At 36.0% G+C, this 24,027-nt stretch overlaps 1 protein-coding gene across 4 annotated transcripts in view; it reads left to right on the forward strand.

Annotated features, from left to right (window-relative positions):
* The window catches only part of ATAD2B (ATPase family AAA domain containing 2B), a 162,355-nt gene that overhangs the window by 28,408 nt on the left and 109,920 nt on the right, over nt 1-24,027 (forward strand). For 3 of the 4 annotated variants that reach the window (XR_007462447.1, XM_049652475.1, XM_049652474.1), the window contains exons 3-8: nt 17-66; nt 430-583; nt 1,767-1,869; nt 4,128-4,236; nt 6,404-6,520; nt 8,831-8,906. Coding sequence is in view for 3 of the 4 variants with exons in the window: in XM_049652475.1 (XP_049508432.1) it covers nt 17-66; nt 430-583; nt 1,767-1,869; nt 4,128-4,236; nt 6,404-6,520; nt 8,831-8,906 (609 nt within the window). In the remaining variant the exon portion in view is untranslated. Of the gene's footprint in view, nt 1-10; nt 89-429; nt 584-1,766; nt 1,870-4,127; nt 4,237-6,403; nt 6,521-8,830; nt 8,907-24,027 lie in introns of those variants that run through there. The other variant, XM_049652476.1, reaches the window with a different exon arrangement.

Genomic DNA, 24,027 nt, shown 5'->3' on the forward strand with positions numbered 1-24,027 from the left:
TATAATTGTGTTCTAGGTTAACTTCTCAGCCTGGTGCTACATTACCAAACGGACATAGTAGCTTATGTGAGTATTCTGTTATGAAATGGTTAGTATTGAAATTCTTACTAATGTTATTAGAGTAAGTGTTAAAGTGGGGTAAAACAGTGATTTACTAGAATGTTCAGCATATCGTTGGAAATGACTGGATTTCAGTCATAGCGAATACTTATGTAATTGTTAAACATTGAGAAATCAGTACAAATGAAATAATTTAAATTATTATGATGGGTTATAAACAGTTATCAAAAGTTTAGATTATTGGAGATTAAAACTATTTAAGAGGTTATATTGAATTTTTTGTAGTCTTTTAAAAGTAATTTTTGACGTATTTTTTTTTTTTCTTTTTATACTCTGTACTTTGAAATGTAAATCTCTCTCTTCTTGTAGCCCTTCGAAGCCATCCCCTTCGAGGGGAAAAGAAGGGAGATGGGGACCTTTCTTGTATAAATGGTGACATGGAAGTCAGAAAAAGTTGTCGTTCCAGGAAAAACAGATTCGAAAGCGTGAACCAGAGTTTGTTATTTGATCAACTAGTAAATAGGTATGAATGCTTAAACAGTAAGCAGTTTCATTTATTTATTCCCTTGATTTTTCAGATTTCAAAATTTCAAAATCAAATTTCAGATTTGAAAAAACCATTGATTTTTAAGGTTGTTATGTTTTAAAAAATAAGCAGTGACTTAGCGATAAATGTAATTATTTTAAAACTTACTTTGAATTAGCAGTGATTAGCAATTACTATCAGTTTCTAGTCAGTTTATTAGTTTTAGTAGTTTATGTAATAGCTAAATTTTTCTCCTCCTTTTTAAGCTCTTGTGTGTAAATAGTATAGAAAATAATTTTTTTCTGTCTTCACTGTTCTAGTCCTTTATTATTTGTTCATTAACAATTTGTTTTTGACAATTTTCAAGCAACATTAGGTTCCATTATTGATATGTAGTAAGTATAGTTTTGCTTAGTCAAGATTTTGAATTAAAGGTTTTTTGAGACTGGGTATATGGGATATAGCTAGTGAATGAGCCTAGTCGATTGCTCAGTATCTACATGCAATGAAATTTTTCTTCTCAGATGATAAATTATCCTACTTAATCCTTGCAGTGGCCTTGAGAGGGCAGGTCAGTACAATCCCATTTTAGAAGAGAAGAAATTATATTCTATAGTGGTAATGTCAAGTTTGAGTATTAGTTATTATTTGTTAAGTACTTAGATCATTATCTAGACACATAGTAACTACTATATAAATGTGTTTAAAAGGTAAAATGTGGTAATGCCAGCCTGTATTTCATGGAGGTCAGTGTTCTCTAATTTTTAAAAAATATCTGTTTGGTTAACCTTATGTTGGCTTTAAACTTTTTACAGATTGTTTATCCTATAAATTTTCTTAACACCATCTTCAAATAAAAAGATTGAATTCTTATTATTTTCATTGCCTTGGATCTAGTAGTTATTTATAGTGGCATTGTGGAGTTAAATATTTGGAGTATTATGAACAAAAGTTCTATTTTGTAAGTTTTAAATATATTAAGGTAGAAGATGTTCTGGATTTTTAGGGGGGACATTATCTTCTGATGGCTGCTGATTCAGAAAGATGTTTAATTAGGATGCTATCTACAGTTACATATCAGAGATAATTAAATTATGCTTTGATGAAGAGTGCTCTTTCATGTGTATGCCACATGTGGTCTCACAATTGTCTAAATCCTAGTTTTATTATGTGATTGTAGTACTGCTGAAGCTGTACTACAGGAAATGGACAACATTAACATCAGACGGAATCGTCGGTCAGGAGAAGTAGAACGACTTAGAATGTGGACAGATACAGAATTTGTGAGTATATTTACTTTAACAACCTTTGCAAATATTTTTTATTTTGGTTGAGGGATTCAGATGGAGAGTGAGCAGCACTGGATTTTCTTAAATTAACAGAATTGTTCCTTTTCTTTGGTTTCTCTTTAGTTTGGGATTTTATGTTTTCTTCTTCTATCCTTAACTGTATTTGCTGCAACCTTTCCCAAAAGATTCCCTAAACTTTTGCCAGAACAGTTATCTTAAAGTACGGCTCTGATTCTGTTACTTTTCTTTTCTTTTTTTTCTTTTTTTTTTAGTTTTTTTTAAGTTAAGTTTATTTATTTTGAGAGAGAGAGAAGGAGAGAAAGAATCCCAAGCAGGCTCCACGTTGTCAGCACAGAGCCTGATGCGGGACTTGAACCCACGAACTGTGAGATCATGACCTGAGCCAAAGTCGGACACTCAACCGACTGAGCCACCTGGGCGCCCCTGATTCTGTTACTTTTCTGATCTGAACCTTTGATGTTCTTTTTATTGTGTACTGAATTAATTAGAAATACCTTGACCTTCATAATCAGGATTCAACTTTATCTTCTCACACACTATTGCCCAAGTATAAACAAATAATTCTTCCTTTATCTTTTACTTCTGGTAATACTGTTGGTTAGGGACTGCTGTAGTCCTACCTTTGTTTCATGGTTCGTCTCAAATGCTGCCTCCCTTCCCCTTAGCAACAAGAGGATCATCTCTCTGAATTCTAGAGTATGTTGTACCTTTTTTGTTTTTAAAGCATTTTTTAAAAGTCTTTTTAAATTTTTTTTATTTTTTTTTATTTTTAATTTATTTTTTTTTTTTAACATTTATTTATTTTTGAGACAGAGAGAGACAGAGCATGAATGGGGGAGGGGCAGAGAGAGAAGGAGACACAGAATCGGAAGCAGGCTCCAGGCTCTGAGCCATCAGCCCAGAGCCCGACGCGGGGCTTGAACTCACGGACCGTGAGATCGTGACCTGAGCCGAAGTCGGACGCTTAACCGACTGAGCCACCCAGGCGCCCCTTTTTAAATTTTTTTAATGTTTATTTATTAAAAAAATTTTTTTTAGCGTTTATTTATTTTTGAGACAGAGACAGAGCATGAGCAGGGGAGGGGCAGAGAGAGAGGGAGACAGAATCCAAAGCAGGCTCCAGGCTCTGAGTTGTCAGCACAGAGCCTGATGTGGGGCTTGAACTCATGAACCGCAAGATCGTTACCTGAGCCAAAGTCAGACGCTTAACCGACTGAGCCACCCAGGAGCCCCTAATGTTTATTTATTTTTTAGACAGAGAGAGACAGAACACGAGCAGAGGAGGGTAGAGAGAGGGAGACACAGAATCCGAAGCAGGCTCCAGGCTCTGAGCTGTCAGCACAGAGCCCGACGTGGGGCTCGAACTAATGAGCTGTGGGATCGTGACCTGAGCTGAAGTCGGACACTCAACTGACTGAGCCACCCAGGCGCCCCTTAAAGCATTTTTTTTTTAATGTTTATTTATTTTTGAGAGAGAGAGCATACACAAGGGAGGGGCAGAGAATGAGGGAGAGATTGAATCCCAAGGGATTGAATCTGTGCTGTCAGTGCAGAGCCTGATGCGGGTCTAGAACCCATGAACCGTGAGATCATGACCTGAGCCGAAATCAAGAGTCAGACACTTAACCAATTGAGCCACCCAGGCCCCCTACTACCTTTCTTATTTTTTAAAAAATATTATTTTAACATTTATTTATTTTTGAGAGAGAGAGCGCAAGCAGGAGAGGGGCAGAGAGGGAGACAGAATCCCAAGCAGGCTCCAGGCTCTGAGTTGTCAGCACAGAGCCTGATATGGGGCTTGAACTCAAGAACTGTGAGGTCATGACCTGAGCCGAATATCAAGAATCAGACACTTAACTGACTGAGCCACCCAGGCACTCCTACATTGTACCTTTTTTTTTTTTTTTTTATGGCATTTAACTTGTTTTACTTTGTTTTATAGTTACCTGTGACTTATCTTACTCCATCCTACTAGGCTATAATTTGCTTGAGGGAGAAAGTGTGTTCATGGCACTGTAGTTTTAAATTTTCAAATATTTTGTAAGTTTGTTTTATTTTTCCTCCTGACTCTTACATTTATTGATTTCAGGAAGCTCCGTTTTTCATGAATCTGTGTCTTGCAAATAGGTGCTTAGTAAATTTCAAGAGTGGTCATATCCCATTAGGTTAATGATATTTATAGCCAGGAATAAATTCCATGTTAATGTTTGACAGATTTTTCTCTTTAACAGGAAAACATGGATATGTATTCAAGAGTGAAAAGGCGAAGAAAGTCACTGAGAAGAAATAGTTATGGGATACAAAATCATCATGAAGTGTCTACTGAGGGCGAAGAAGAAGGTTTGTAAAGCACCTTATGAAATAAATACTACAGAGTTCAGGGGGGAGGGAAGAAAATTATATACAAGTAATACACATGTAATATTGCTGAGTGGGTGATTTTTGGCTTTAGAGGTCTGTATTGTGTAATTTGGAATAATTTTTATTTGATTGGCATTCTGAGTTTTCACCTTCATTTGGAAAAACACCTTTATTTGTAGCTAGCTATTGGTAGCCCTCCAGTGACCTAATCTGGTGACATTTGCCATGAGCTGATTTGTTGTTAGGTGAGGCTTCTTTTGTGTTTCTAATTGGAAGCCCTTATCCACAGTCACCTTCTACCCGTATTCTCTGAATCTCTGATTATTTGGGCCCCAAATTTAGTTATGGACTGAGGAGTCAGTGGTAAAATTTAAAGAAAGAGGGACTGCTAGTTCTAGTGGAGGGAGTGGTACTGCTCTTTTCCAAGGCTTGTCTGGGTTCTGAACTAAAGAACCCCAGCTGAATTTGTGGGACTGCAGCTAGGAACATGATGAAAGTACATTTGCCCCAAAGATTATAAATCCATGACTAGCACACTGTAGGTTTTAATTCTGTAGGTGTTAATCTTCATTGAAATGGATTTTCAGAAGATTTGGTGTATTGTAAATGAAGGATAGTTTTATTTTACAAGGAAATCTTACTAGTTCCTACTATGTGTATACCTTTGATGGACAGGAATGGGTTTATTTCTCAAATTCTGTAATTAATATATTATTAGCAAGTTTTGAAGAGCTGATATTTCTAATGAAGGTGCTTTATTGAGCAAATATTGTTGTTGTTACAGTTAGAACCTCTATATTGCTTCCTTTGGAGAAAATCAGTATAGGCCAGACAGATTTATAATGTGATTTTTGCCTTTTCATTAACTGAACACCTTTATAGAGTTTTCAAAGTAGATTTGCCATGTTTAGAATTTCTTCCCATAATAAATAGTGTGTTATAGTGCAGGTGTTTCTCAAAAAGCAATATTTTTCGAAGGTTTAAAGAGATTTATTTGGGTAGGAGTAATTTAGATAATACTATATTTGGTGATTTTGTCTAGAACTTAATAAAAATATTTATAAACTTAGAATATGCTTTCGGATGTCATGACTAAAATATAAAGTGCTTTGCATTTTAGTATCCTATTTCACTCAGTATCACTAGTGGTTTTATGGTTTTTCCTGTGCTTTAATATGGTTGTGTTATATTGATAATTCCTATGGTTAAAAAGTTAATCACAAAGTGTATTGCATTTGGAGACCATAAACCAGTAAATTTTCATATGACTTAAATTAATTTTTTAAAAGATTTTATTTTAAAGTAATCTCTATACCCAATGTGGGGCTTGAACTCAAACCTGAGATCAAGAGTCATAGGCTGTATGACTGAGCCAGCCAGGCACCCCAGACTTTTATTTTAAACTATAAATGGATGTCATATCATAGCTATAGCCAAACCACTTTTTAAAAATAAACTTTTAGATTTATGTATGTTATAATTTATTTTTAAATAAGCTTTTAAGATTTATGTATATTATAATTTATTTTTAAATGTATAGTTAGGTGAATTATAAAGTGATCACTTATGTCAAGAAATAAATGTATTAACACCCCAGAAATCTGCTTCATGCTCCCTCCCAATTCCTACCTGCATTTTCCTACCAAAATAGAACTAATTTGTGCTTATCTCTTGTCAGCAGGCCTAACAAACCATTGTATTGCCAACAAAAATTGCTCTTGCTGTAACATTAGTAATTATCTTGTAAGCATATTTTTTTTGAACTACCGAGTGGTATTTGAATACTAACATTATTCACTGGTGGATAACTGGGCATTAAAATGAAGTTTGCTCTAGTAAAATTTTGATTTGTCTTCTATTATACCTTTGTATGACCAAAGAGATTGAAAGATCATAAGAATACCTAGGTTATTTAGCAGAGAACTGTATTATTTGTTGGAAAGGCTTTTTTTTTTTTTTTTTTTTTTTACATCTATCTAGGTTGGTTTTTAATTGTAGTGATACATGCTGTATCATAAAATGTTGACACATTTAAATGTTACCTGTGCAGAAAGAGTAAAAGATAAAATGTAAATATTCAGTTCTAGAGTGAACCATTCCTTGTGGATTAAAACAGTTCTTTTTCCTTTTGTGTGGGGGAAACTAGAATCTCAAGAGGAGGATGGAGACATAGAAGTTGAGGAGGCAGAAGGGGAAGAAAATGATAGACCATACAATTTGAGACAAAGAAAAACAGTGGATAGATACCAAGCACCTCCAATAGGTAAGAAATGCTGAATAATTTCGTTTCTTTTTAAAATTTTTTTTTAATGTTTATTTATTTTTGAGACAAAGAAAGACAGAGCATGAATGGGGGAGGGTCAGAGAGAGGGAGACACAGAATCTGAAGCAGGCTCCAGGCCCCGAGATGTGAGCCCAGAGCCCAACACAGGGCTTGAACTCATGGACTGTGAGATCATGACCTGAGCCGAAGTTGGACCCCAACCGACTGAGCCACACAGGCGCCCCTGAATAACTTCGTTTTGTAGTTGAGTAGCTTATTCCGTACCACCCCTTCAAAAATACAAGTGTTGTGGAGTTTAAAGTTTTTATTTATTTATTTGTTTATTTAATACTCTTTGTTTTTTTAAGTTTATTTATTTTGAAAGAGAGAGAAAGTGTGGGTAGGGGAGAGGCAGAGAGAAAATCCCAAGAGGGTCCACACTTGCAGTGCGGAGCTCAACATGGGGCTTGATGTGAGGCTTGATGCAGGGCTCAAACTCAGGAACCTCGAGATCATGACCCAAGCTGAAGTTGGGTGCTTAACTGACTGAGCCACCTAGGTGCCCCAATTCACTGGTTTTGAGTTTATTTACAGGGATTATGCAGTCATCACCACTGTTTAATTCTAGAATATTTTTGTACTTCTACACTTTCATCCCCCCAGCCCCTGGCAACCATTAATGTACTTTCTGTCTATCGATTTGCTTTTTTGTGACCTTTTGTGTCTAGCTTCTTTCGCTTAGCATAATGTATTTAAGGAAGGACTGAGATATTTGTATGAGATACTCAAACTCTTATGCTCTAAAATGATGTTTGATTCTCTGGAAGGAGTGAATCAGAATTACTATGGCAGCCCTCCAGTACATGCAGCCTAGGTATGCAGACATTACTCCAGTTAGGAGCCATTATCACAGATAGCCTTGTTAATAATGGGGGAGATGTGTAAAGATAGAAAAAAGATTCTGAATCATTTCTTTTTAGATTAAAAAAAATATTGAGGTATGAATGAAATACAGTTTACTGCAGTTGCACATATTTAACATGTAGTTTGACAAGTTGGAAATACCTTAGATATATACCTATGAAACTATCATTACCATCAAGGTAGTGAACATGTTTATCAGCCCCCAAAATATCTTTCTGCCTGTTTGTAATCTCCTTCTAACCTTCTTATGCCATCCGCATCCCAATCCTGAGGCAGTCACTGATCTGATTTGCTTTCTATAACCATAGATTAGTTTACACTCTTTTGAATTTTATGTACAATATACCCTTTATTGTCTTTCTTTCACTCACCATAATTTTAAGACTCATGCATGTTGTTGAATATAACAATGTGTTTCTTCTTGTACAGAGTAGCTTTCCATTGTATGGGTATATCATAATTTGTTTATACATTCATTTGTGGGTAGATATTTGGATTATTGACATTTCTAATATTTAGTTATTATAAATAAGTTGTGAACATTCACGTGCAAGTCTTTGGGCATATTTTTTCATTTTTCTTATAAACACTGAGGAGTGGACAGCTGGGTTTTGTGATTAGGGTATGTTTAATATGCTAAGAAATTGCCAAACTGTTTTCCAAAGTGATTGTACCAATTAGATTCTCCCTGAGAGTGTATGGGAGCCCAGTTGCACCATTCTCTTGCCAACACTTGCTACAGTCAACTTTTTGAAATTAATTTTAGCACATAGTTATTGTAGTTTTAATTTACATCTCCTCAATGACACTGAGCATCTTATGTGCTGATTTGCCAGTGTTATCTCTGGTGAAGTGTCATTTCAAATCTCTTGCCCGCTTTTTCCAATTGAGTTGTTTATTTTCTTAATATGGAGTTTTTTGAGAGTTCATTATGTATTCTGGGTATCAGTCCTTTATCAGATATGTGATTTGCAAATATTTTGTCCGTCTGCAGCTTATTTCTTTTATTTTCTCTTGTTTTCTTATTTCTTTCACTTATTTTCTTAGTGTCTTTCAAAGAGTAGAATTTGTAATTTTGATGAACTCCAATTTATTAATTTTTTTAATGGATTATGCTTTTGGTGTGGTAACCAAAAAAAATCTTTGTTTAACCAAAAGTCACAAATACTTAATTTAACATCTTTTTAGAGTGTTTACTTGCAACTTGAGGTATCCACAAAGTTTTTATTTTTGTTGTGCTCCTTCTAGATAGTATTTGGAACTTGAACACCTGTGACTAGCTTTCATTCAGAAAGTTAACAGAAGTAATTTCTACTCCTTTGATAACATCAATTTATCAATTTGTTATTAGTTATTTCTGTGTTGTCCTTTTTTATTTTCTTTAAGTCCCAGCTCATCAAAAAAAGAGAGAAAACACGCTGTTTGATATTCATAGATCTCCAGCAAGAAGAAGCCATATCAGGTATGTTTTGTTGGTTTTCAAAAGGAGGAAATAATCATATCTGTCATTTAGATATATCCTTTAAATAATATATAACAACATTTCTCATAATTAGAATATAGGTATTGATAGTGTTAATAATGCCAATGAGGGACTAAATGGTTTCTTTCTCTTCTTTGCTTTTCTTTCTTTGCTTTCTTTCCTTTAAATGTTTATTTATTTATTTTTGAGAGAGACAGAGAGAGAGTGAGCTGGGGAGGGATAGAGAGAGAGGGAGACACAGAATCCGAAGCAGGCTCTAGGCTCCAAGCTGTCAACACAGAGCCTGATGCCGGGCCCGAACTCACGAACTGTGAGACCATGACCTGAGCTGAAGTTGGATGCTCAACCAACTGAGCCGCCCAGGTGCCCCAATATCTTTCTTTTTTTAATTAGTGACTAGTAGTTATTATGCTACATGTGACTATTTTCTTCCTGGTTCAGTTTGCCTGGAATAGTTACTGTTTTAACAATTATGTTCCCTAATGCTACATAGCTCTCTTCTCTCTTGGTAGAGTTGAATCTAAACCACTCACATTGCTTTCATTTGAAACACTGGTTCAGTTAGTCTTTCCTACCTTTTTTCCCCCCTTTTGCCCTTTCTTTTATATATAGATACAAAGGACACTGGTTTTGAAACTGTCTTATCTATTATGTTTTCTGAAAAGGTAGTATACTCATGGAATAAACAATTAATAAAAATTTAAAAATAGATATGAAGAGCTTCTTTTTTTCTAGTTTTAGTAGTCTCTCACTCTCCCATAGTAACATATGTTCATATACATGTATGTGTGCTTACACATTGTTAGCCCTTCTTTTTACACAACATATATTGTGCACATTGTCTTATACCTTGTTTTTTTCACTTAATTCATTTTAACTGTCTTTTCATTTCTGTATAGTGAAATTTCACATTTATGTTTATAGTTACCTATTACATTTATAGATATACTCTAATATTTAAATTAGTCCTTTATTGAGAGATGTTTTGGTCTTTGTTATTACAAAATAGGCTCCATGTTGTCAGTGCAGAGTTTGACATGGGGCTCAAACTCATGAACTGTGAGATCATGACGTGAGCAGAAATCAAGAGTCAGACGCTTAACCTGCTTGAACTACCCAGATGCCGCTAGATTCAAATCATAGTTGGAAAAACCTACCCAAATCCAAAGTTTTCAAGGAGTTCATCTTTGTTTATTTTTATGGTATCATTTTTTTCACGGTTTTTATTATTTATTTATTTATAATATGAAATTTATTGTCAAATTGGTTTCCATACAACACCCAGTGCTCATCCCAACAGGTGCCCTCCTCAATGCCCATCACCCACCCTCCCCTCCCTCCCACCCCCCATCAACCCTCAGTTTATTCTGTTATTAAGAGTCTCTTATGGTTTGGCTCCCTCCCTCTCTAACTTTTTTTTTTCCTTCCCCTCTCCCATGGTCTTCTGTTAAGTTTCTCAGGATCCACATAAGAGTGAAAACATATGATATCATTTTTTTACTTTTAAATTTTGATTCATTTGAATTTTATGGTGTAAGATTTGTAGTACAGATCCAACTTTTTTTCACAGATGGAAAAATGAGTTTTCCCAAGCTCATTTATTGAATCAGTTCGTGATTTCTCCATCGATTCTCTTTGCCACATTTATCATATATCAGATTACATGTTTTGCTCTGCTTCTGGATATTTTTTCCATTCATATTGAATACTGTTTAAGTTGTTGAGGCTTTTTAATATGTTGTAATATTTATAACTAATCCCTTAAATTTCCTTTGAATGTGATTTTACATTATTTGTGTTATTTTTGTTTTTAATATTATTCAGTTATGTTTTAAAGTGTTATGTGTGGTTCTTGCACATTTATTGTTAATTTTTTCTTACCTAACTTACTTTTTCTGTTGCTTCTGTGAGATTCCCTTGTCATTTTTTTTCCATTATATTTTCTCATTATATTTCATTTTTCCATTATATTTTCTCTCTGATTCATATATATAACAATTTCAGCATATTAATTTTGTGTACCCCTCTTCTTTATTGGGGATTCTCCTAGCTTGTCCATGTTATGATTGATGCTTAAGAAAGATGTACTTTTGTCATGTTAAAGATTTATTTATTTTTTATTTTATTTATTTATTTTTAAAATATTTATTTTGAGAGAGAGAGCATGCATGAGCAGGGGAGGGGCAGAGAGAGAGAGAGAGAGAGAGAGAGAGAGAGAGAATCGCAAGTAGGCTCTGTGCTGTCAGTGCGGGAGTTAGAACTCATGAACCGGGAGATCATGACTTGAGCCGAAATCAAGGGTCAGATGCTTAACCTAAGGCCACCCAGGTGCCCCAAAGATTTATGTGTTTTTTAAGTACTTGAATTTTCTTAAAAAAAAAAAAAATCAAAACAAGAATATTGATCGAATGTTTTCAAATTGTTAAGGTCTATGGAGATCTTTCATCTCAGATTTATTATTAAGATTTATTAATTATTTTAATAGATTTTCTAATGTTGAATCTTTTAGATGCAAGTGCCTTTTGTTTTCTGATTTTGTAATTAATTTCTATATTTGTTGCACTGTGATTAGAGAATGTTGTTTGTATTGTACTTAGTGAAGTTTCCTTGTGGTTGAATATATAGTCTATAGGCATTTGAAAAGAAATATTCTTTATTTTTAAACCACAGGTTGAAACTCAATTAAGTATGTTATTTATCATATTTTTTAGGTTGCCTTTATTATTATACTTTTGTTCATTTTGTATTCTTTTCACTTTGGATGTGGACGGAAAGGGTGAATTAAAGTCTTCCTAGTACTAGGATGTCTATATCCCTTTCTTCTTTTGCGTGCTATAAGTTTTGTTTTTTGGGTGTTGTTGCTGTGTTGAGTTGTCCATAACTACTTACAGTCAGAAACTTTATTATGATTTGTCATTTTGCCTTTGAAAATATTCTCCCTTTGGGGCGCATGGGTGGCTCAGTTGGTTAAGTGCCTGACTTTGGCTCAGGTCAAGATCTCGCAGTTTGTGAGTTTGAGTCCCAGGTTCAGCTCTGTGCTGACAGCTCCGAGCCTGGAGCCTGCTTCAGATACTGTCTCCCTCTCTCTCTCTCTGCCTTTGCCCCACCGCACTCTATCTCTGTCTCTTTCTTTCAAAAATAAATAAACACTAAAAAAATTCTACTTTGTTTCATTTATTTCTTTTATACTAATTTATAGTCTGATGTTAGGTTTTTACCCATATCTTTGTTTGGCTTGTATACTTTTGGTTCTTTTATTTCTCATCTCTCTGAATCACATTAAACATCTCCTGTTTTCAGCATAGAGCCGTGTTCTGATTTTGCTTTTAAAGTTTTATTTATTTATTTTTAGAGAGAGCTTGTGTGTGTGCATGTGTGGGAGAAGGATAGAGAGAGAGAGAGAGAGAGAGAGAGAGAGAGAGAGGGAGACAATCCCAAGCAGGCTCCATGCTGAGTGTGGAGCCTGATGCAGGCACTTGATCTCACAAACTGTGAGATCATGACTTGAGCTGAAACCAAGAGTCAGACGCTTAACTGACTGAGCCAGCCAGCTGCCCTGAGCTATGTTCTGATTTGAGATTCAGTCTAAAAATCTTATTTTCATAATTGTGTCACATTTATTTCCATTTGTTGATATGACTGTTGTTTTTACTTCCGTTATTTTATCTTACTTTTGTTTAGTTTTTATGGTCTTAAGCATTTCACTGTGTGATATTTCTTTCTTCAACATTTTCTCATGGAAATTCTCAAATATCTAGAAGAGTTGGAAGAATTTTATAGTGAATACTAGCATACCCACCACAAAGATTCTACAGTTTTCATTTTATACTTTCTTTTTTTATTTTTGTTTTTATTTTATTTATTTTTTAATTTTTATTTAATTTATTTTTTTAATTTACATCTAAGTTAGCATATAGTGCAACGATGATTTCAGGAGTAGATTCCTTAATGCCTCTTGCCATTTAGCCCATCCCCCCTCCCACAATCCCTCCAGTAACTCTCTGTTTGTTCTCCATATTTAAAAGTCTTTTATGTTTTTGTCCCCCACCCTGTTTTTATATTATTTTTGTTTCCCTTCCCTTATGTTCATCTGTTTTGTATCTTAATTTCCTCATGAGTGAAGTCATATGGTACTTGTCTTTCACTGACTAATTTCGCTTAGCATAATACCCTCTAGTTCCATCCACGTCACTGCATGTGGCAAGATTTCATTCTTTTTGATTGCCAAGTAATACTCCATTGTGCGTGTGTGTGTGTGTGTGTGTGTGTGTGTATATGTACATGTATATATATATGTATATATATATATATACACATCTTCTTTATCCATTCATCTGTCGATGTACATTTGGGCTCTTTCCATACTTTGGCTATTGTCAATAGTGCTACTATAAACACGGGGGTGCGTGTGCCCCTTTGAAACAGCACACCTGTATCCCTTGGGTAAATACCGAGTAGGGCAATTGCTGGGTCGTAGGGTAGTTCTATTTTTAATGTTCTGAGGAACCTCCATACTGTTTTCCAGGGTGGCTGCACCAGTTTGCATTCCCACCAGCAATGCAAAAGGGTTCCTCTTTCTCCACATCCTCGCCAACATCTGTTGTTGCCTGAGTTGTTCATGTTAGCCATTCTGACAGGTGTGAGGTGGTATCTCATTGAGGTTTCGATTCGTATTTCTCTGATGATGAGTGATGTTGAGCATGTTTTCGTGTGTCAGTTGACCATCTGGATGTCTTCTTTGGAGAAGTGTGTATTCATGTCTTTTGCCGATTTCTTCACTGGATTATTTGGGGTTTTTTTGGGTGTTGAGTTTGATAAGTTCTTTATAGATTTTGGATACTAACCCTTTATCCAATATGTCATTTGCAAATATCTTCTCCCATTCTGTCGCTGCCTTTTAGTTTTGCTGATTGTTCTTCCTTGCTCTGCATAGGCTTTTTATTTTGATGAGGTCCCAATAGTTCATTTTTGCTTTTGTTTCCCTTGCCTCTGGAGACGTGTTGAGTAAGAAGTTGCTGCAGCCGAGGTCAGAGAGGTTTTTGCCTGCTTTCTCCTCGAGGATTTTGATGGCTTCCTGTCTTACATTGAGGTTGTTCATCCATTTTGAGTTTACTTTTGTGTATGGTGTAAGAAAGTGGTCCAGGTTCATTTTTCTGCATGTCGCTGTCCAGTTTTCCCAGCATCACTTGCTGAAGAAACTGTCTTTATTCCATTGGATATTCTTTCCTGCTTTGTCAAAGATTAGTTGGCCATACGTTTGTGGGTCCATTTCGGGGTTCTCTATTCTGTTCCATTGATCTGAGTGTGTGTTTTTGTGCCAGTACCATACTCTCTGGATGATTACAGCTTTGTAATACAGCTTGAAGTCCGTGTTATACTTTCTTTATCAAATATATATCTCTACCCATATGTCAATCTATCTTAGTTAAAAAAATTTTTTTTAATGTTTATTTTTGAGAGAGAGAAAGAGAGAGAGAGCGCACACAGGGGAGGGGCAGAGAGAGAGGGAGACACAGAATCTGAAGCAGGCTCCAGGCTCTGAGCTGTCAGCACGGAGTCAAATGTGGGCCTTGAACCCATAAACTCTGAGATCATGACCCAAACTGAAGTTGAATGCTTAACTGACTGAGCCACTCAGTCTCCCCAATCCATCTCAGTTTTTAGATGCATTTCTAAGTATGTTGCAGACATCAGTATACTTCTCTTTTTAAATTTTTTTTTTTTTTTAATTTATTTTTGGGACAGAGAGAGACAGAGCATGAACGGGGGAGGGGCAGAGAGAGAGGGAGACACAGAATCGGAAACAGGCTCCAGGCTCCGAGCCATCAGCCCAGAGCCCGACGCGGGGCTCGAACTCACGGACCGCGAGATCGTGACCTGGCTGAAGTCGGACGCTTAACCGACTGCGCCACCCAGGCGCCCCAGTATACTTCTCTTAAATTCTTCAGCATGTATATCAAGTAACTAAAGTTCAGTGTTTATTTAGGTTTTTTTTTTTCTTTTAGGTAAAATTTACACGCAAAGAAATGCACAAATCTTGTTTGCCTTTGCTTTTTTTAAAAAAGTGAACTTCTAAAAAAAAAAGTGAACTTCTTATTGTAGAATAGGTTTAGATTGACAGAAAAATTTTGAAGCTAGTACAGTGAGTTTCCATATAGCCTATACCCAGTTTCCCTTATCATTAACACTTATCACTAGTATGGTGCATTTGTTGTAATTATTGAACTAATAGTGATATAATATTATGTACTAAAGTCCATACTTTATTCATATTTTCTTAGTTGTTACCCAATGTCCTTTTTCTATTCGAGGATTCTATCTAGAATACTACATACATTTTGTAGTCATGTCTTGTTAGGCTCCTATTGTGTTTCTTTAATCAACTTCATTGAGGCATAATTTATATAAACTTTACCCATTTAAAGTATTTAAAACAAGAATTTTTTTTTAAGTTTATTCTTTGGGGGCACTGGGTGATTCAGTTGGTTGAGCGTCTGACTTCAGCTCAGGTCATGACCTCACTGTCCGTGAGTTCAAGCCCCGAATCATGCTCCGTGCCTACAGCTCAGAGCCTGGAGCCTGCTTCAGATTCTGTCTCCTTCTCTCTCTGCCCCTCCTCGCTTGTGCGCTATCTCTCTCTCTCTCTCTCTCAAAAATAAAGAATAAAAATAAAGTTTATTTCTGAGAGAGAGGGAGAGAGAAAGGGAGAGGCAGAGAGAGAGGGAGAGAAGCTCCCAAGCAGGCCCTGCGCTGTTCACTCAGAGCCCAGGGCAGGGCTCAAACTCATGCACTTTGAGACCATGACCACCCAGGCGGAAATCAGGAGTCAGACATTTAACCGACTGAGCCACCTACCTGCCTGCCTCCTGGCCAATTTAAGGTATTTAATTAGATAAGTTCTGACAGATGTGTATTGTTGTGATTTCACTGTTGCAATCAGGATGTAGAACATTTACATTGTCCTCAAGAGTTTTCTTATGTCCTTTTTCATTCGGACCCTAGGCAAGCACTGATCTTCTTTTTGTTATTGTATATTTGTTTCCAATTTCTAGAGTTTTGTTATATAGTATGTACTCTTCTGCCTTCACTCAGCATAATGATTTTTGAGATTCATCCATGTTGTTATGTATGTCAGCAGATTATCCCTTTTTATTGCTGAGGAGTATTCATTGTATAGACATACCAAATGTGTCATTTCTTGATGGAAATTTGGGTTTTTCTTGTTTTTGACTATTGTGCATAAGGCAGCTGTGAATATTTGTGTGTAAATCTTTGTGTGGATATAGGTTTTAATTCTCTTGGGTAAATAGCTATGAGTGGAATGTGTAGGTCTTAATGATAGGTGATGTTTAACTTTTTAAGAAATTACCAATCTTCAAAATTTTTGTAACCATTTTACAGTTTCACTAGCAGTACGTTTGAGTTCCATTTGCTTCATATCCTCCTTAACACTTGGTGTAATTTTAACCATTTTTTTAAGTCTGTTTTGGGAGAGAGAGCGAATGGGAGAGGAGTAGAGAGAGAGAGGGAGAGAGAGAATCCTGATCTCTGCCCTGAGAGCGCTTGAAGCCACAAACCATGAGATTATGGCTTGAACTGAAACCAAGAGTTGGTCGCTCAACCAGTTCAGCCCCAACCAGATGCCCCAACTGTAGCCATTCTGATAATATATACTAGTATCTCATTTTAGTTTTTACTTCGCTGTTCCTGAGTCTTTAACCATGTTAAGCATCATTTTATTTACTTATTGGCCATTTTTATATCTTCTTTGTAAAGTTGGTGTTTAAATCTTTTGCCATCTTAAAATCAAGTTGTTTGCCTTCTTATTGAGTTTGAAGTGTTTTTATTATTTATTTATTTATTCATTTTAATGTTTATTTATTTTTGAGAGAGAGACAGAGCATGAGTGGGGGAAGGGCAGAGAGAGAGGGAGACACAGAATAAGAAGCAGGCTCCAGGCTCCGAGCTGTAAGCACAGAGCACGATGTGAGGCTTGAACTCGGGAACCGCGAGATCAGGACTTAAGCCCAAGTCGGATGCTTAATTGACTAAGCCACCCAGGTGCCCCAAGTTTCAAGAGTTTTTAAAATATATTCTGGACATAAATGTTTTGTTACATATATGTTTTGCGAGTGTTTCCTCTGTCCTTTGACTTGCCATCTGTTCTCATAATGATGTGTTTTAAAGGGCAAATGTTTAAAATGTTTTTTAAATGAATTTTTAATTTTGGAACAATTTTAGCTTTGCAGAAAAGTTGTGAAGGTAATATAGAGGTTCCCTTATACCACTTACCCAATTTTTGTCATTATTAACATGTTGTGGCATGTTTGTTAAAACTAAGAACTGACATTGGTACATGACTACTTGCCAACCTCCAAAATTTATTTGGATTTTAATAATGTTCTTTTTCTTTCCTTTCTTTAAATTTATTAAATGTTTATTTTGAGAGAGAGTGCGTGAGCACGTGCAAGCAGGAAAGGGGCAGAGAGAGAGAATCCCAAGCAGGCTCTGTGCCGACAGTGCAGAGCCCAATATGAGGCTTTACCCTACGAACTGTGAGGTCATGACCTGAGCTGAAATCAAGAGTCGGATTCTTAATCAACTGATCCACCCAGGTGCCCCATTAATGTTCTTTTTCTGCTGCAGAATTGAATTCAGGGTACCATATTGCACATTTAGTGTTAATGTCTCCATAGTCTCTGGTCTGTGACAGTTTTTCTGTCTTCCTTTCCTTGTTTTTCATGATCTTGATAATCTTGAGGAATCCTGTCTCTGTATCTTGTGGAATGTCCCCCCAAGTTGTCTAATCATGTTTTCCTCTTTATTAGACTGGGGTTGGGGATTTTTGGAAAGATAGAAAACAGTCCATCTTGTATCACATCAAGGGGAAGCGTATCCATATGACATCACTGATAATGTTAAGTTAACCTTTATCACTTGGTTACAGTCATGCTTGCCACATTTCTCCACTGTAAAGGTACGATTTTTCCATTTCCATAGTCTGTTCTTTATGTAAAGAGCCACTAAGTCTAATACACCTTCAAGGAAAGGTAGTGGTTTGAGAATTAAAGCTCCATCTCCTAGAGGGGGGAGTATCTACCTATATTACTTGAAATACTTTTGTAAGACATTGGCATTCTCCAATTCAAAAATATTTGTTCAATCATTTATATCAGTATGGATGCATGCATATTTATTTTATGCTTTGGGTTATAATGCAATCCTGCATTATTTTGTTATTCAAATTGTACCTGCTTTAGCTGTTGGAAGCCTTTTCAGGTTGTCTCCTCTGTCCAGTTTACATGCCTCCCTTCTTTTGTTTTTTGAGTACTTCTTTATTTCCTGTCATTACAACATGTGCTAGGCTCATTGTGTATATTCCATGTCCCAGCTCTAGGATAAGCCATCTCACTAAGGAGCCCTGTTTCCTTTTATTGGGGAATAATATTTAGAAGCCAAGATCTAGACACTGTGTATGTTTGTTGGTACAAGGCCTCTCAGATAGCTAGTATAGTGTATGTGTATACACTCACCTATGGATGCAGGCACATTTATAATTGTTTCTGTATCCATCTGTATCTATGTTAAGCTAAAGATTAGTTTGTACTGAAGTTGGCTACTCTAATCCAGTATCAAAGTGTTTGTTCTAACCTTTCTCCTTTATCTTGTAACTTTCAGACATTGAGAAACCTGACTCCCACTATCTACTGTCCATCTCTTACTGGTTTCAAATTTTTATGAAGATCAGAATATCCATTTTTCTTTTATAGTTTGTGCTTTTTGAAACTTTCTTCCACCATAAGATTACAAAGGTTTTTATCCCATGTGTTTTAATAGAGGTTTTATAGTTTTAGCTTTGTGTATTATAGGAGGTAAAAGTTGTGGTTCTTTTTATGTACATGAATATCCAATATCTCAACATCACTTTTTGATGAAAAAGATGCCTCACTGAATTGGCTTGGTACTTCTGTCAAAAATATATTTTCTATATACATGTAGGTCTGGTTCTGGATTTTGTTCTACTTATCAAGCATTACCACATTGTCTTGATTTCTTTTGCTTTATAGTATATCTTGAAATCAGGTACTGTAAGTCCTTTAACTTTAGTCGTCTTTTTAAAGTTTACTTTGTATATCCTAGGTCCTTTGCATTTTCATTTAAATGTTATAATCAACTTGTTAATTTCTTTCTTTTTTCTTTTTTTTTAAGTAATCTCTGTGCAATTTGGGGCTCAAGCTCATGACTCCAAGGTCAAGAGGTACACACTCCTCTGACTTAGCCAGCCAGGCTTCCCTGTTAATTTTTTTTTCTTTTTTTTTCTTTTTCTTTTTCTTTTTCTTTTTCTTTTTCTTTTTCTTTTTCTTTAAAGTTTATTTATTTTGAGAGAGCATGAGTGCTTGTGCATGAGTCGGGGAGGGGCAGAGAGAGAGAGGAGAGAGAGAATCCCAAGCAGGCTCTGCACTGTCAGCACAGAACCTGATGTGGGGCTCGATCTCATGAACCAGGAGATAAGTGATATGAGCTGATACCAAGAGTTGGATGTCTAAATGCTTAAGCGACTGAGCCACCCAGGTGCCTGCTCCTCTTAGTTTCTTTCTTTCTTTTTTAAGTTTATTTATTTAGAAAGAATGAGTTGGGGAGGGACAGAGAGAGAAGGGGCAGAGGATCTGAAGTGGGCTCTGTGCTGACAGCAGAGACCCCAACTCGGGGCTTGAACTCACCAGCTGAGCCATGAGATCATGACCTGAGCCAAAGTCGGACGCTTAACTGACTGAGCCACCTTAGGCACCCCCTGTTAGTTTCTATAGTAAAAGCCTTCTGGGATTTTGTTTGGACTATAGTGAAGCTGTAGGTCAATATGGGGAGAATCAATATTGTAATAATATTTAGCCTGCCAATTCATGAACATGGTATATCATTTAAGTCTTTTGAAATTTCTCTTAGCAATGATTTGTAGTTTATAGTGTAGAGGTTTTTTCTGTATCTTAAATTTATTTTTAAGTATTTTATGTTTAATGATTCAATGGAATTAGTTTTAAAAACTACCTGCTAGGCTGGCTCAGTCAGAAAAGTATGAGACTTTTTTTTTTCTTCAAGTTTATTTGTTCTTTTTAAAAAAAAAAATTTTTTTTTAACGTTTATTTATTTTTGAGACAGAGAGAGACAGAGCATGAATGTGGGAGGGTCAGAGAGAGGGAGACACAGAATCTGAAACAGGCTCCGAGCTGTCAGCACAGAGCCCGACGCGGGGCTCGAACTCACGGACCGCGAGATCATGACCTGAGCCGAAGTCGGCTGCTTAACCGACTGAGCCACCCAGGCGCCCTCAAGTTTATTTATTCTTGAGAGAGAGAGAGCATGCACGCAAACGGGAGAGACAAACAGACAGACAGACACACACACATAATCTGAAATAGGCTTCAGGCTCTGAGCTGTCAGCACAGAGCCCAGTGTGGGGCTCAAATTCTGAATGGTGAGATCATGAGCTGAGCCAAAGTCGGATACCCAACCAACTGAGCTACCCAGGTGCCCCAGAAGAGTATGTGACTCTTGATCTTGGGGTTATGAGTTCAAGCTTCATGTTGGGTGTAGAGATTACTTAAATGAATAAATAAAAACTTAAAAAAAAAAAAAAAACACTCTGGGAGTGCCTGGGTGTCTCAGTCAGTTAAGCAACTGACTTTTGATTCCAGTTCAGGTCATAATCTCATGGTTTATTAATTTGAGCCCTGCGATGGGGCTCTTTGCTGACAGTGTGGAGCCTGCTTGGGATTCTCTCTCTCCCTCTCTTTCTTCACCCCCTCTCTCTTTTTCTCTCTCTCTCTCAAAAATAATAACAATTAAAAAAATACTGTGTAAAAAAACTACTTTCTAATTGTTTACTACTAAGATTTAAAAACAGAATTGTTTTGTCTGTTAACTTGGTATCCTGTGACCTTGCCAAATTTTGTTATTCTAGTAGTTGTTTTGTATATTACTGAATATTTTCTACATAAACCATATCATCTGCAAATTGAGGCAGTTTCAATCTTTGTGAGTTTTCTTTCCTTATTGTTTCGCTAGGATCCTTGGTACAGTGGTAAAAAGAAGTTGTGAGAGTGGGTATGTGTTGTACTTGATTTTTAGGGAAACGTTCACTATTTCTCCAGTAATTAGACTGTTGAAGGTTGTTTTTTGTTTGTTTTGTTTTTGATGCTCCTTTCTAATTGAATAAGTTTCCCTCTATTCCTGTTTTATTGTGAGCTTTTACATAATAGGTTGAATTTTGGTAAATGATTTGTGTTCTTCTAATTGGTCATAATATTTCTCTTTTATTGTTAATGTGGTGAATTATATTGATTATATTCTCTGGATAAACTTTTTTTTTTTGTCATGATATATATGCTTTTATTGTTTGCTGGATATAATTTGCTAATGTTCTCAGGATTTTTTTTGTTTGTTTGTTTGTTTTTTTGTTTCTGTTTGCGAAAGGTGTCGGGTTGTAATTTTCTCTTTTTTGTAATGTCCTTGGGGGTTTTGGTGTTAGTTATGCTGGTATCATTAATGGAGTTAGGAGGTATTTCTCTCTTTTGCTTTCTGAAAGAGTTTGTGTAAGATTGGCGTTACTTCCTCCTTAAATTAAAAAAAATTTAAAAAAAATTCTTTTTTTTTTTAGACAGAGAGAGACAGAGCACAAATGGGGGAGGGGCAGAGAGAGAAGGAGACACAGAATCCAAAGCAGGCTCCAGGCTCTGAGCTGTCAGCACAGAGCCCCATGCGGGCTCAAACTCACAAACCGTGGGATCGTGACCTGAGCTGGTCAGACGCTCAACTGACTGAGCACCCAGGCACACCCCCCCAAATTTTTTTTAATGTTTATTTATTTTTGAGAGAGACAGACAGACAGACAGAGCATGAATGGGGGAGGGCAGAGACAGAGGTAGACACAGAATCTGAAGCAGGCTCCAGGCTCTGAGCTGTCAGCACAGAGCCCAACGCAGGGCCTGAACCCGTGAACCACGAGATCATGACCTGAGCCAAAGTTGTATGCTCAACCGACTGAGCCACTCAGGTGCCTCTCCTCCTTAAATGTTTGATAGAATTCAGCAATGGGGAAGTATCTTGGGGAAGATTCTTTGAGATTTTGCATAGATCTTTTTTGCTTTTCATCCATTAGTTTTAGTGGATCTTGCCTTGTGGAGTGGTTTTTGATAATTCAGATAGAATTTCACTATGTGGTTCTTTTTGTTGTGTTTTGTATTTATTTTTGTACATAATTATTCTGGTTTTATTTAGGAAGGCATTTTATAGTGGTTTTTACTTTAAATTTTTATAATGGCCTCATCTTTTTTGTTAGTAGTAATTAGTTTCTTATTCTGAACATCATCTTCCCCTGAGCAAGGGTCTATTTCTGTCTATTCCCTTATCTTTTCTACTGTCCATTTTCAATTTTACTCTTTCTTTTCAGAGTTTACCATTGTCCTTTTACATAAACTTTTTTTAATTTTAAGTTTTTATTTTAATTCCAGTTAGCTAACATACAATGTTATAGAAGTTTCAGGTGTACAATATAGTGATTCAACACTTCGATACATCACCTTGTGCTCATCACAGCAAGTGCACTCCTTAATCCCCATCACCTATTTAACCCATCCCCTAAAACACCTCCCCTCTGATAACCATCAGTTCTCTATAGTTAAGAGTCTTTTCTTACTTTTTTTCTCTCTCTCTCTCTTATTTTTTCCCCTTTGCTTGTTTGTTTTGTTTATTAAATTTCACATTTGAATGAAATCGTATGGCATTTGTCTCTCACTGACTTCACTTAGCAATATACTCTCTAGCTTCATCCATGTCATTGCAAATGGCAAGATTTCATTGTTTTTTTATGGCTGAATAATATTCCGATGTATATATATACCACATATTCTTTGTTAATTGATGGACATTTGGGTTCTTTCCATATCTTGGCTATTGTAAATAGTGTTGCGACAAAGATAGGGGTCTATTTATCCCTTTGAATTAATTTTCTTGTGTTCTTTGGATAAATACTTAGTAGGGTGATTGCTGGATCATAAGGTAGTGTTATTTTTAGCTTTTCGAGGAACCTCCATACTGTTTTTCATGGGGGCTGCACCAGTTTGAATTGCCACCAACAGTACACAAGGGTTCCTGTTTTTCCATATCCTCAAAATCTACATTTTTGAGAGGTTTTATTTGTAAGTTTTAATGATAACCCTGACTTTCTTGCTGTTAAAATTGAAGTATTTGGCTTACTTACCTTATTTGACATCTTTGTCTTTGCCTCCCATTTTTTTTTTTTTTTTTTGGTACAGTGCCATGGATGTTCTCCTGTCGCCTTATTTTGTTGCTTTAGTTTTAGAACTATAGGTAAATATATTGTGCTTACAGCCAGCCTATCCTTGTTGCTGCATTTTCCTATTCGTATCTTCATTAGCTGGGATTTGCGCTGTAGCAGTTTTTATGCTTCATGGTCTCAGTATTTCTTAAGTTCTTGCATGTTCTAAACTGTTTGTAGTCTTCATACTTGAAGGACAGTTTGGCTCAGTATAAATATTTTGGCTTATATATACACGCTTGTCTTGAGTATCTTGAATGTATTTTATTGTGTTATTGACATTGAATGCCGCTATGTTGAAACAATGTTGAAATTTGAGGGTAAATTTTTTTTTTTCCCTTTATAAGTCTGTTTGCCCTTTTGGGTGGCTACCCAAGGATTTTTTCTTTATCTTAAAAGACCAGTAACTTGATTAGTAGCATGTGTTTTGTAAGTGATCATCATCTTGAGTCATTTTTGTCTGTTACACATTTTGCCCTTTCAAGTGAGTAATAACCAAATTTTTAATTTCAGTATGTTTTCCTGAATTATATTTTCAAATGTTTGCTCTTTCCTATTATTCTGATTTTTTATTTGAAGATTTCAGTTATTCCCATGTTGAATTTTTCTTTTTTATATCCATCATTTTCTCTGCTTTCCTTTTTAAATTTTTGTTACATTTTGTTGGCTGTTTTCAATTCTCTAGATCCTTTTAGGTATTTTCTAGCTTTTTATAACTAATGTTGTATTCAGTTTATCTTTATTTCTTTGTTGAGTGTTTTCCCT

Source organism: Panthera uncia (assembly GCF_023721935.1).
Source record: "Panthera uncia isolate 11264 chromosome A3 unlocalized genomic scaffold, Puncia_PCG_1.0 HiC_scaffold_12, whole genome shotgun sequence".
Classification (NCBI taxonomy): domain Eukaryota; kingdom Metazoa; phylum Chordata; class Mammalia; order Carnivora; family Felidae; genus Panthera; species Panthera uncia.